We start from the raw sequence: 14,424 nt of genomic DNA, 5'->3' as shown, positions 1-14,424 counted from the left end.
CTGGCTACAGAAAACAATTGTGTATAAAACTGTGTGGAAAAAAATTATTTTTTGGGGGGTAAGAGTAGCTTTCCAAGGTTTGACTTCACACATTACACTCAAACTGCCAAGGAACGTGTAACTTTTTATTCACACACATTTCAGTAAGTAATTCCCTTACATCAGAGTAAAATTAAAATGTATACAGCACAACACGCTGTAATATAAACACATGAAGAAAAAAAAAAACAGGAAAATGACATGTAGTCAACAATGATGTAAATAAAGCTGGTGTTTTATAACAAACACTTCTTCACTGGCTTGACTTGTTGCTGGTTGCTTGTTCATTTTCTTGGCTCAGTGCCTCCATGTTCAGAAATCCTACTGGTCCTGTTTAAACTTTATATATACTGTAAACATGTTTGGTTACCTGTGTTAGGTAACACAGTAAACACATTGTTTATCTGAGGTATGTGAAACTCCTCCTTTGTCATGTCTCATTTGAAGAGAACAACCATTAGACTGTGAAGTCAACAATCAGTGTAGTCAACAATATCTATTCATTTTGAAATTGTGCTAAATGCAGGCAATCTGTACTTAGTCTTTTACAAAGACTTACTGAGACACAGACAAAGACATTTGCACTTTGATGAAATGAAGGAGAACTTCTCTACGAGAATATAATTTCCAAAAACCAAATGAGAAAAAATATAAATTTTCTCACTTCACCTCACTGAAGAACTTCAGGTTAGACTGGTTTACACTGTGATGGTATGTGGGTGTGGAAGTGTCCTCATATAACACACACCTGGAACATGATTTCAGTATATGTGAGAGAAAAACAGACAAACCACAGACAAAGACAGACAGTGCTGACTCAGCAGCTAGTTGTCTTTGTGTTATTGTTGTTGTCTGTGTGCGTGTGAAGGTGGGTCTCTGCTATGGATCAGGAGGACACAGTGAATGGACAACATGAGATCCAGACTGAAGCTCAGAGGTAAGACCACATCAGATCTGTCTGCACATCAGTGTTTACACTCTCAGCTCTGTGTGTGTGTTCAAGGATCAGGAAGCAGCTCACAACTGGTGGGCCTGGGCCTGGACCTGGACCTGGACCCAGCTGTGTGTCTTTCAAAAGTGATCAATCAATGCACAGATTCATTGAATTCAAAGGAGGTCCATCTACAGATCTACAGTGAGTCCAGGAAATGACCTGAAGCTTTGTCTGAGATCTTCATGTTGCCCAGGTTCTTCACACTCACAGCTCTTTATGTGTTTGGACCAGAACCAAGACCAGACTGTCTGGACCTGAACCTGGACCCAGCTTTGTGTCCTTCAAAAGTGATGAATCAAAGGATATAATATTGACATTTAAACAAAGATCTCCAGAAGTGAGGTCAGTGCGTGTGCGTATGTGTGTGTGCGCTGTTCCTCTTTTTCTTTGTTTCCCTTTGGTTTCTGTCAGAGTTGTATTGTCAGATTAAAAGTCCATCACATTGTTTCCTACATAGAAACTGTGGGTGAATAATTTTTAAACCAGTGTAATTTTTCTGATATGAAGAGATGAATGAAAGAATTGAGAAGAAAGGTTAGTTTGATGTGAGCAGCTCCTTTTCTCTGGGAGAGTTACAGAGGATTATCATTCACTCTAACAAGAAGCTCAGGAAACTGCTGAGGGCAGACTGTGCAGGAGGACATTCAGGAGATAAGACACACCTAAGTGGAGAGAGGAGAGGAGTGACTCTTCCTCACTCACACACAATGGCCCTCATTTATCAACCGTTCGTACAATCAGATCTGAGCGTGCGACGTGCGTTCAACCATAGTCACAGAAGCTCCGGTATTTAGCAATTTTGACATGAGCGTACGCTACGATCAGATTAAACTGTCAATCAATCTGCGGTATTTCCTTGGGTCAACATGTTTGCCCTCATTATGCAGCTTTAATTTCATCTCACACGGGGTTGAGCTGGGTTTGCAGTGACTCATGTAAAATCTTTCAAGATTTTTCATAATTCAAATCAATGCCAAGAAAATGTTTTAAGTTCCCAAGATCTTTAATTCTAAATTTGGCTCCCAACAGTTCCTTTACGTCTATAAGCATTTAATCATCATTCCCTGCAAGAAGATCATCAACCCAAATCATCAACAACAGTCTCTCACTTGCCACTATTTTCATGTAAATACAACAGTTTGGTTGCTGTCAGAGTTGGATTTTCAGACTCAAAGTCCTTCACAACATTTCACACAAAGAAACTGGCCCAAATCTGAATTTGTGGGGATCAAGTGACCAGATCTGATTTTTTAAAAGCAGTGAGAACACTGAAAGACTTTTTTCAAATCAGATTTAGACCACTTTTGTATGTGGTCCTGAATTAGATACAGTTCTGATCTTTTTCAATGTGACCTAAAGCGGACTTGATGCCCATTTGATTCGTTGACGTCATTAGTAACAGCTGTAGCAGTGAGTGCAGCGCTGCAGCTGCTCACCATGGACTAGAGGACAGGCTTGAAGCATCCACTGTGTGTCTTATTCCAATTCTTCAATAAATATCCTGAAACTTTATCTGAGATCTTCATGATGTCCAGGTTCTGATTGGTTCTTTTCACTTGGTCGTGGTGTATTCTGGCAATCGGAGCAGCAGGAGGGACTCAATGAGCCTGTTTTTTTTTTTCACAAACTACTAGTTTGATGTAAAGCTGTCCTTACACAGTGACATATTAGCAAATATGACAAAAAGTCACTTTTATGAGAGTTGCAGACTGAACCTTTAAACACGGGTTTGTTGAGAAGTGGTGCGTCTCTGCCTGTCGGAGCTTTTTTTCTAAAACACACACACACACACACACCTGGTGTGGAAAAAATAAAAAATCACACTGATCATAAAAAAAGCATGAAAACTCTTGTTCATTACATTTTACTTCATAATTGCAACCATGTGTTGTATTCCTTGTTGCAAAGCTTGTTCTGTAAATAGTTTGTTTGCTATCGTGATCAAAACCATTGATCTGAAGCTCAATGCTGACGCTGTCCTGTAAAGATTTCTAATCAGCAATAAATATAACAATTTCTGATCAACCCATATCAAATGCTTGTCTAAAATAACCCATTTCAAGAACACACGACCCACTTCCGGGTTAAATCCCGCCCACTTTCGGGTTAGACCCCGCCCACTCCGAGTACAGATACAGCTAATTCACATGGTTAATAGATGCAGATAATGCTGTAGTAGCTCATCCCTAGAAATGATCAATTATAAAAACCGTAGCCAACACAGTCACATGCGCACCAGGGCCAATCACTTAAGAGCCCACCTCCACGCCCCATCTCCTCAGACGACAAACATGTCACTACCGAATCCTTTCACTGACTGGTTCCTGTCAGATCCATTCCAGCAAACAGGAAGTGAGGTGGAGAGTGAGGTGGAGAACGCAGTGAGTTAAGAGAGTGTGCAGAAAGTGTCGGCGCACGTAAACGCGAGCAAGAATTCACATCGATAGAGGGACCGTGAGTGCATACTCACCTACTATGGGTTTTATGCGCACGGTTGTTGCGGTTTGCTCCCGTTCTGTGCATTGAAACTGACGTGTGTATCCGTGCGTGCAGTGCATCAACCAGTATGTTCTTGCATGATGTGACATGCATGATGCTTGAATTACTCCCATTTTGTTACATGCATGAATATTACATGTATTTAATCATTTACCTTTTATGATTTAAATGACCCTCACTAACCCTCACCAAAGTCTTAAAACAAATTAAGACAGAAATTGGTAAGGTAGATAGCCTTACCAATTTAAACATGTTTAACAAGTTTTTTTTTAAACTTAACGTGTTTAAAAAACATAACATGTTTTTTAAACATACTAAGGGTTTGTGTTTAACACCAATGCAACAGCATAAGCATGATGGATAACAAATTCCTACTTATTACAATATTCGACCATACGTATCCTTTAATTATTCTCAACACAGAAATCTAACCAGATTTAGCCTTCAAAACACTTTCAAATGTCATACTGTTGCATTATTATTTTTGCTTTTTCCCAATGGCTGAAAAAGCAAAAGGCACCGGTAGTGATACTTTCACCATAATGGAATGGGCTTCAACTCCCTACAGTGTTCTTGCTAAAAGCCAAAATATATGAAAACACGAAAGTTATCACTCTACACATTTCACAACAAACCTGAATGTCCCTGACGTCCCACCTTCAAACACAACCTCATTTGGTCATCCATGAAAAAGCTACTTAACCTCCCACTCTTATATAGCAATTCCTATGGGCACTGCACTAGTGTAATTAAATGTAACATATTTTGTCCCGTCTTGAACTGGTAAATGTGAACATATCAGAAATGCAGATGTTAGCAGAGCTTTCTCAGCAAGTCTGAGTGTCTGTGTCTTCTCCACAGCAGCTTGGAGGGTGTGGATGGTTCCTCTGGAGCTGAGCCTGACTCCATCTTTACAGTGTGTACATCTACCACGACAGACTAAAGCTGTGTACATCTTCAAACATATACAGCTTCATCATCTTTAATGTGTTTCTCTTCCAGCTGCTGGAGGACAACATCATCCACTTTGTTAAGGCTGAACTCAAACACATGCAGAAGATTATGGATGGAGATGATCCAGAGTGCTCAGAGAGTCAGATGGAGGGTGAAGATGAGGAGAAGAGGAGGAGCAGGGAGGCCTTTCTGAACATCACACTGTATTTTCTGAAGATGATGAAGCAGGGGGAGCTGGCTGAGCGTCTACTGAGCAGTAAAAGCTTGAGAAAATCTTTTGCTTTGAGGAACATTAGATGAAGGATAGAGAGCTTTTTTCTTGTTAACAGCAGGTTCTATTTAATCTCTGCTGACTGACAGAGGTTGTCCTGAAAGCACTGATTGTTACCTTTGTGCATGTGCACTTTGAGTATCCATAACAACAATGTCACCGGTGACCCCTGGATGACTTGAGAAAGGTTACAAGTTCCTGTGTCCCCCAGAGATTTGTTTTCCTTATTTCTGCCAAGCATACCACTGTAAACAGCTACAGTTGAAGCTAAAAGGAAAAGCCTTACACCGTGTTGTACATCGCTTTGGGTAAAACCGCTGCCTCATGAACGACACCTTGCATATTTTCCAGGTTCTACAATCTGGATATTGCTACTCAGTATCCACTGGCGGTTGTCCTTCAATCGTTAGGGCTTCTCAGATCGGTTGATGTGTGGGATTTCTTGTGACTACGCTGGGATGAGTAATTTAGAGCATTTCACACCGCCTCTGATGGTCAGCAGGGATGAAATAGACATTGTTGGTATGCATACTTGAACTGTGCATGCACAAAGGTAACATACAGCGCTTTCAGCACCATCTCTGGTGATCATTTGGGACTCATAGAAACATATTTACATTCGAACTCTCAATTCAATGAGTGAAATTTGATCTGAGCAACCTTCCAGACTAAGAGCATCAAACACTTTGATCTCCAAAGCTCAAACCTACACTGACGTCCCCACTCTAACATTAAGTTTGTCTTCATTCAGGAACAAATGCTCCTCAATACCAACGTAAGCTGAAGTCCAACCTAAAGAAGAAGTTCCAGTGTGTGTCTGAGGGCGTGGCTAAAGCAGGAAAGCCAACGCTCCTGAAGGAGATCTTCACAGAGCTCTACATCACAGAGGGAGGACGTGGAGAGGTCAACCAGGAACACGAGGTCATACAAATAGAAACAGCATCTAGAAGATCATACACAGCAGAAAGAGCCATCAGACTAGAAGAGCTCTTTAAAGCCCCTCCGGGAAGACACCGACCAATCAGGACAGTGATAACAAAAGGTGTTGCTGGCATTGGGAAAACAGTCTTAACGCAGAAGTTCACTGTGGACTGGGCTGAAGACAAAGCCCATCAGGAGCTCCACTTCACATTCCCACTGTCCTTCAGAGAGCTGAACGTCCTGAGTGGGAGGAGATTCAGCTTGGTGGGACTCGTTAATCATTTTTTCTCTGGAAGCAAAGAAGCAGGAATCTGCCATTTCCAGGACTTCCAGCTTTTGTTCATCTTGGATGGTCTGGATGAGTGTCGGTTTCCTCTGGACTTTCTCAGCGCTCAGACCCTGACTGATGTCTCAGAGTCCACCTCAGTGGAGGTTCTGCTGATAAACCTCATCAGAGGAGAACTGCTCCCATCAGCCCGCCTTTGGATAACCACACGACCTGCAGCAGCCAATCAGATCCCTCCTGAGTGTGTGGACATGGTGACAGAGGTCAGAGGGTTCAGTGACCCTCAGAAGGAGGAGTACTTCAGGAGGAGGTACACAGATGAGGAGCAGGTCAGCAGGATCATGTCCCACATCAGGACGTGTCGTAGCCTCCACATCATGTGCCACATCCCACTCTTTTGCTGGATCACTGCTACAGTTGTGGAGGATGTGTTGAAGAGCAAAGATATGGGAGATCTGCCCAGGACTCTGACTCAGATCTACAGCCACTATGTGGTCCTTCAGACCAAAGTCAAGAATGTGAAGTTTGATGGAAGAGCTGCCACAGATCCACACTGGAGTCCACAGAGCAGGGAAATGATGGAGTCTCTGGGAAAACTGGCTTTTGAGCAGCTGCAGAAAGGAAACCTGATATTCTATGAGAGTGACCTGACAGAGTGTGGCATGGACCTCAGAACAGCCTCAGTGTGCTCAGGAGTGTTCACACAGATCTTCATAGAGGAGAGGGGCTTGTACCAGCACAAGGTGTTCACCTTCATCCACCTGAGCCTTCAGGAGTTTCTGGCTGCTCTTCACGTCCATCAGACCTTCATCAGCTCTAAAGTCAACCTGCTGGAAGATCAACCACAGAAAAAGAAGACCTCCAAGCTGTTTACATGTCAAAAACCAACTCTAATCCTTCTCCATCAGAGCGCTGTGGACGAGGCCTTACGGAGTCCAAACGGACACATGGACTTGTTCCTCCGCTTCCTGCTGGGTCTGTCACTGCCAACTAATCAGAGGCTCTTACAAGGCCTGCTGACACAGACAGGGAGTGAGTCACAGACCAATCAGAGAACAGTTGAATACATCAAGATGAAGCTGAGTGAGAATTTGTCTGCACAGAGAAGCATCAACCTGTTCCACTGTCTGAATGAAGTGAATCATCACTCTCTGCTGGAGCAGATCCAACAGTCCATGAGATCAGGATGTCTCCCCAAAGAGGAACTGTCTCCTGCTCAGTGGTCAGCTCTGGTCTTCATCTTACTGTCATCAGAAGAACATCTGGATGTATTTGACCTGAAGAGATTCTCTCCTTCAGAGAAAGCGTTTCTGAAGCTGTTTCCAGTGATCAAAGCCTCCAAAAAAGCTGAGTATGTGACTTTAGAAGAACATGTCTTTAATTATATATTAAAAAAAGATCTGTAAGGTTTCTCTGATTCTTCATCAGGTTGAGTTCCTGTGGTCTCTCAAAAAAAAGCTGTGTGGCTTTGTCCTCAGTCCTCAGCTTACAGTCCTCCAGACTGAAAGCTCTGGACCTGAGTAACAATGAGCTCCAGGATTCAGGAGTGAAGCTGCTGTGTGAAGGACTGAAGAGTCCTCACTGTAAACTGGACTCTCTCAGGTCAGTGTGATCACATGTTCCATCAATATTGTCCTGTTCCTAATCACTGACTCGTCTCCTCACTCGTTTTCTGAATCCAGTCTGTCAGGTTGTCTCATCACAGAGGTGGGCTGTGCTTCTCTGGCAGCAGCTTTGAGCTCCAACGCGTCCACTCTAAAAGATCTAGACCTAAGTAACAACCTGCTGCAGGATTCAGGAGTGAAGCTGCTGTGTGAAGGACTGAAGAGTCCTCACTGTAAACTGGATTCTCTCAGGTCAGTACAAACACAGTGAATTTTAACACTAAGGAGAGTTTAGCTGTTGGTGCATCAGCCATGTTTGATGTTTTGATAAGATTCTGTGTGTAGATTTGAAGGCTATTGTTTACAGGTTGTCCATTAATAATAGACAGGGTGTGGGTCTTCAGTCTGATAATGGCTTTATTCACTGATAGAAAGTTCTCAAGACTTCACAAAGACAGTTTCTATTTTAGAAATGAACTCAAAAGCTTTAAATGAAAGAACACACTGACTGAGCATCAATCAGTGAGCAGCCACAAGTTCATTTTCTTTTGTTCCAACACAAACAGTGCATTTACAAACTGGGCTGGAAATAGCAAAAGTGGTTCATTCTTTGAAATACTTTTACTTTAAAAATAAAGGTCTACTCTGCACCTGAAGCACCTTTATATTTCCTGTTGGTAGAGGACAGAGAGGCTGGAAATGTTTTCAGTCTTCATGAATTATTCCTGATGTTCTTAATCTGAAACATGTGATCCCTTAGATATAAATCAGTATTTCAGACTTTTAAAATATCTTTTTCTCACAGATTAAGTTTATGTGGTCTCTCAGAGAGAAGCTGTACAGCTCTGTCCTCAGTCCTCAGCTCTCAGTCCTCCAGTCTGAAAGATCTAGACCTGAGTAACAACGAGCTGCAGGATTCAGGTGTAAAGCTGCTGTGTGAAGGACTGATGAGTCCTAATTGTAAACTGGACTCTCTCAGGTCAGTGTGATCACTCGTTCACGATCACACCATTAACGTTTTCTGTTCCTGATCACTGACTCGTCTCCTCCTTTGTTTACTGAATCCAGTTTGTCAGGTTGTCTTGTCACAGAGGTGGGCTGTGCTTCTCTGGCAGCAGCTTTGAGCTCCAACTCGTGCAGTGTGAGAGAGCTGGACCTGAGCTACAACCACCCAGACTCAGCAGTGGAGCTGCTCTCTCAGAGATTGCACACTCTGAGGTGAGACACATCACAGCAGCTTCAACAACCTCTTTTTTTTTTACCTGTTCTGATGAAGGACTTTCATTTGACGAACACTGTTTGAACAATCTGAAACAATGGAGTAAATGGTAAACGGACTTGATTTATATAGCGCTTTATCCCTACTGTCACACAGCTGCCATGCAAAGTGCTAGTCGACTATTGGGAGCAACTTAGGGTTTAGTGTCTTGCCCAAGGACACTTCGACACATAGTCAGGTAGTGGGATCGATCCCCCAACCTCAAACCATCAGAAGACGACCCTCTACCACCTGAGTGACGGTCGCCCTAGGAGAGGGGGTGGGGGGTAGATGTACTGATTCTAAAGGAAACAATATTGAATATTTTAGAGATTAATTTATTATAGCATTCATACTCTCGGATGGAAGATTCTTTGAGTACTTATGAACATGAACAGTGCTACAATACGCTATGAAAGAGTTCAGGAACAAAAGGTCCTTGCTCTGATAGTCCTCTTTGTTTGGTCGGTGTGAACTAGAGTAGATCAAACAGGAGAATTCTAGAGAGATTGTTCCTGTCGGTCTTGGAGAGTTTCCAATCAAAGTCTAGAGTGATTAGTATCACTGTGAACACAACCGCTCTCAGAGTGGATCAAACACAGGAAGTATCAGAGATGACGTAGAGCGCACGGCATTGTGGGTGATTAGGAGAACTGGTGATAGCCCAAACCAGGGCTTTAAATTCACCAAAAGCAGAACAACTTGTTGCTGTAATTCTGTAATTCTGTTTTTACTTGTTTTAATAAGTCGACCCTAAACAGACTCCAGATCGTTCAGAACGCTGCTGCCAGACTTTTAACTGGTGCTTATAGAACATCCCACATCACCCCCATTCTTGCTACTCTGCACTGGCTTCCAGTTAAGTTTTGCATAGAATATAAAATATTAGTTCTCACGTTCCGAGCATTACATGGTCAGGCCCCTAAATATATCTCGGACTTGTTGTGCCCCTACTCATCAGGGCGATGCCTTCGGTCTTCAGGTCAGGGTCTCCTAAAGACCCCAAAAACTAAATTTAAAACCAGAGGAGACCTGGCGTTCCAGGCTGTAGCTCCCAGACTCTGGAATAACCTGCACCAGTCTCTCAGGGAGCTCAACTGTGTGGACACTTTGTGATTTTATCTGCAAAAAGCGCTTTATAAATAAACTTCTTACTTACTTACTTACTTACTGATTCATTGTTGAATGTTGGTAAACAACAAATGGGGAAGGAAGAAATTTGTGAGCACTCTACAGTGCTGGCTTTGATCGATAGATGAGAGGCTTTTCAGGTTTCTGTTTCTCTGCCGAGAGAAGTCTCTACTCCTGTAATGAGCCCTCAACTGGTTAGCTCATGGAACTGCACCAGAGGCTGTTTGGAGCAGATCAGAAGTTGTTCTCACACAGCAGGACTGTGAGCCTCTCTCTGTGTGGGAGACAAACTGAGGAGAAGTCCCTCATGTTGGACTGACAATCACTGTCTGTGTTTCCTCCTTCAGGACGGACCATGGAGGAGAGCAGAGGATGAAACCTGGTTTGAGGAAGTGTAAGTCTGTCTCTGTGTTAATGTCAGTGATACAGACAGGATCAAGCATCAGATGATCAACTTCTGTTTCTTTGTGTCTCCATTAGATTTAATTTCCCTTCAACTCAACACAAACTCCACCCACCCAAAGCTCAGACTGTCGCACAACAACAGGACGGTGACATATGTGGACGAGAGGCGTCACCCTGAACATCAGGACAAATTTGATTCCTGGCATCAGGCTCTGTGTAGTACTGGTCTGACTGGTCGCTGTTACTGGGAGGTGGAGAGGAATGGACGTGTTTATATATCAGTGGGTTACAAAGGAATCAGCGAGAAAGGCTGCAGTGAGGATTTTGGGTTCGTATGGAATCAGTCCTGGAGTCTGAGCAGTTTCACCAAGTGTTACTCCATCAGACACAATAACATAAAGACACCTACCTCCTGTCCCTGTCCTTCCTCTGGTAGAGTAGGAGTGTATGTGGACTGTCCTGCTGGACGTCTGTCCTTCTATGAAGTCTTGTCTGAATCTCTGAGACACATCTACACTGTGCACACGTCCTTCACTGACACTCCGTATCCTGGGTTCAAGTTATGGTCCTCTGGTTCCTCAGTGTCTCTGTGTCCTCTCTGAGACAGTCTCTGTCGCTGAATGTTATTTTATGTAATTTTGGAGCCTCACATGACCTCTGACCTTACTTGCTAACTTTCTTCTGGATGATCCAGCTGCTGTAAAGAACTCTAAGGACCTGACGTTCTAAAGGTGTGCGTGTGTAAAAACTAGAGGTGGTGAAAAAATAAAAAATCATGATTTTATTATTGTCAATTAAGAATTGATTCCTGAATTTCCAAAGATTGATTATTTACCTTTTTTAGATTGTAATACAAACCTCGGTTTGCCGCCTGTAATACAGGATTTAACCGCAAGGTGAAGCTGTTAATAATAAAAATCAGCCTTTATTGTCATTTAAATGTACAGGTACAGACATGAAATTAGTTCTCTGCTTTTAACCCATCCCTGAGGATTGGGCCGCCTCTGGTCTTGTCCCTTAACCCTAACTGCTCCTGTTGTACGTCGCTTTGGATAAAAATATCTGCTAAATGAAATTGTATTATAATTGTAATATTGTAAATAGTGTCTTGCCCAAGGACACAATGACAGAAACCACTGAGGTGACTGTCCCCCACTGTGGCACCTGGAATTCTCAGTGGTCTCCCATCCACCTACTAACCAGGCCCAGACCTGCATAGCTTCAGAGATCTAACAGGATCTGGCAATGACAGGCTGGTATGGCCACAAAAAGGGCACTAACAAGTCTCTAAGATATACAAAAGCTTGATCCTGTAGAGCTTTGTATGCTAACAGGAGGATTTTAAACTCTATTCTAGATTTTACAGGAAGCCAATGAAGGGAAGCCAATACTGGAGAAATATTTTCTCTCCTGTTAGTACCTGTTAGTATTCTAGCTGCAGCATTCTGAATTAGCTGGATATTTTTTAGTGAGTTACAAGGACATCCTGACAGTAGAAAGTTAGAATAATCTAATCTCGATGTAACAAATGCATGGATTATTTTTCCAGCATCACTTTGGGCCAAGATATTCCTGATTTTGGAGATATTACAGAGGTGGAAGAAGGCTGTCTGTGTGATTTGTTAAATATGAGCGTTAAAAGATAAGTCAGTATCAAAGATAACGCCTAAGTTTTTTACTGTAGTGCTGGGTGACAGAGTATTGCCATCCAGAGACACTATTTACTCTGATCATTTCTCTCTAAGGTGTTTTGGATCGAATAAAATCACTTTGGCTTTATCCTGGTTAAGAAGGAGAAAGTTACAGCTCATCCAGGATGTGATGTCTTTAAGACAAGCCTGGAGTTTTTAATAACTGATTAGTTTCGTCAGATTTCATTGTGAGATAAAGCTGTGTATTATCCGCATAGCAATGGAAACCTGTTTTATTGTGGTTGCTTTGTTGTGTTTAAAATGAGAGCAATGAGCATGTTGTGTGTTTCCTGTCCTGTTGTAATCCTGTGTGTTCCTGTGCTGTGAACGTGACGACTTAAAGGTTTTCTTCTGAAACGAGAACTTTTTGTTTTTGTTTTTGTTTTATGATGAGTTGTTGTATTTACCACATGATGAGTCACAAACTGTAGGAAGAGCTTCAGAGAAATGTTACAAAGATTTCAACTCATGTTTCACAGTAAGTTTACACACTGATTCAAAAAAGGGAAATATGGAAATCCTCCAGGATAGTTGGCCTCGAGGACGTCATATTTATCAACATACGTATATAAAGGGCATCACCAGCGGAACAAATCAAAGCCGAGCCGGGGGCGGGGCAAATGACCGGGCCCTTTAAACCCAAATAATAAAGCTAATGATAACATCATTTTACAACATACACATGCCCGCAACAGCGGGGCTTACAAGCTTAGGCACCACGGAGAGCGACTGTGTCATTTTGAAGTCCATCAATCGGACACGAAGTGTAACAAAACAAGAGAACAACAAAAACATTAGGCGACATGGTCACTATTAATAAAACAACACAAATTCAAAGCAGTTCAGCACCACGGATAGTGACCACATCATTTTGACACCTGCTTTAACCATTTCAACTCAGAGCCTGAAACAGTAGCTATAAAGTTTAGTAAAACATGTTCACTAACACTATTTCAATATGAAGTACTATAGACCTACTCACCACTATTTGAAGGGCATACGACAAGCCTTGCACTCCGTGAACTCATCCACGATGCTCTGTATGTCCATTTTCTTTGTTCTCTCATTCTCTATGGACAACATGATAAGTCCACTCAGTCTCTCCTGTCCCACTGTGCTCCTCAACTGGTTTTTAATAAGTTTTAATTTGGAGAATGAGCGGGGCAACCTGTAGACCCATTTCAATGTGAACAAACATGAGACACGTGACTGATGTGCGCGCGCATACTCGGTGCAGAATCCATGTTTTTTATATACAGTATGTGATGCTTGAAAAATTAAAAAATGGCAATGAATGAACCGCTGTTGAGGCTTAAAAATAGTTTGTAGTATGTAAAAAGCTTGTCACCTGAGGACGCGGCCGCTTATTCAAGGAAACTCACTAAGTACAGGTGAACGATTGCGCGACCCATGCAGCATTCCCAAAAATGAGTGGTTATTTGATGTGTGCTCCTGGCCCAATGTTCAATGGCCAGACATTTATACATAGAAAAACCCAGTGTATATATGAAAGAAAACCTAAAAGCATTAGGTTTCTTGATGATTAGAACGACTGGTTATGAACGGGCAGGTAGGTGGTTTCAATGGATGAGTTTCCATCTCTACATTAAGTCTCCTTTTCACTGTCCCACGTCTGCATAACAGTCCATTTACAGCTTTATATTGTGACTTTTTACTGGATCCAGAATGAAATAGTGCTCCTGTGCACCATCAGCAGTTCTCTGGTTGTTTTGCATCAAGCCTGCGCGCGCATGCATCTAATTTAGTATGCATACATCACACAAAATTGGTCTATATAACCCCTGTATAAATCTGCATGATGGGTGACTGCCTATACTCTGGGCGCCTCTGGGCACAAGTCATGGGGCCTGCCTTCTCCAGCTCCCCTGAGCTGTGGTAGAGGCCTGGCTCCCTTAAGTCCTACCTCCTATCCGGGCCCACCGGGGGCGTGCTGCCTTCCCAGCCCCCCTTGAAGCCCCGCCCCTCACGGGCTTAAGCAACAATTCCCCAAAAAACATAAACTGTCCTCAAAATGCACATAACAACTAAAAAAAACAGACAAAACAACAACATAAGGAAAAGTCACTAATGAATAAATACATTAAAAAAGGTGAATAAATAAACAAGTACATAAACAAATAAAAGAAAAAAGAGAAAATAAAATTAGTTTTAATCACTGTCTATGATGAACTCAACCCATAAAGAACAAATCCAACAATCTAAAGTCAGACAAAAAAAGCCCCGCCCCTTGCCTGATAGTTAAAGAATCCATTAAATCTACACAAACAGCTCAGAAACGTAGCTTCATTACATCAGACTTTATCAGAATAAACTTCATTCTGTGTCTAAAGTCAATTTAATTTATATTTTA

At 42.3% G+C, this 14,424-nt stretch overlaps 1 protein-coding gene and 1 pseudogene across 1 annotated transcript; one reads left to right on the top strand and one right to left on the bottom strand.

Annotated features, from left to right (window-relative positions):
- Window positions 1–779: 779 nt before the first annotated feature.
- On the top strand, window positions 780–11,156 carry LOC114479092 (NACHT, LRR and PYD domains-containing protein 3-like). The gene is made up of 12 exons (XM_028472552.1): window positions 780–976; window positions 1,043–1,174; window positions 1,265–1,375; window positions 4,397–4,448; window positions 4,535–4,742; window positions 5,509–7,315; window positions 7,393–7,566; window positions 7,647–7,820; window positions 8,374–8,547; window positions 8,637–8,786; window positions 10,305–10,351; window positions 10,438–11,156. Exons 1-12 carry the CDS (start codon window positions 921–923, stop codon window positions 10,962–10,964), a joined length of 3,612 nt encoding a protein of 1,203 aa, XP_028328353.1. The 5' UTR covers window positions 780–920; the 3' UTR covers window positions 10,965–11,156.
- A 358-nt stretch (window positions 11,157–11,514) lies between these two features.
- LOC114479878 (uncharacterized) lies at window positions 11,515–11,632 on the bottom strand (annotated as a pseudogene).
- Window positions 11,633–14,424: the final 2,792 nt, after the last annotated feature.

Source organism: Gouania willdenowi, chromosome 17 (assembly GCF_900634775.1).
Source record: "Gouania willdenowi chromosome 17, fGouWil2.1, whole genome shotgun sequence".
Taxonomy (NCBI): domain Eukaryota; kingdom Metazoa; phylum Chordata; class Actinopteri; order Blenniiformes; family Gobiesocidae; genus Gouania; species Gouania willdenowi.
Note: the sequence above shows the minus strand (reverse complement) of the source record. Positions and strands in the feature narration are given on the sequence as shown.

Excerpts from the sequence above, each read along its gene's own strand:
- LOC114479092 (XM_028472552.1), top strand. The coding sequence starts at position 921 with ATGGATCAGGAGGACACAGTGAATGGACAACATGAGATCCAGACTGAA. Across the intron at positions 1,376-4,396 it reads CAAAGATCTCCAGAAGTGAG|CTTGGAGGGTGTGGATGGTT; the intron begins GTCAGTGCGTGT and ends TCTCCACAGCAG. Across the intron at positions 7,316-7,392 it reads AAAGCCTCCAAAAAAGCTGA|GTTGAGTTCCTGTGGTCTCT; the intron begins GTATGTGACTTT and ends ATTCTTCATCAG.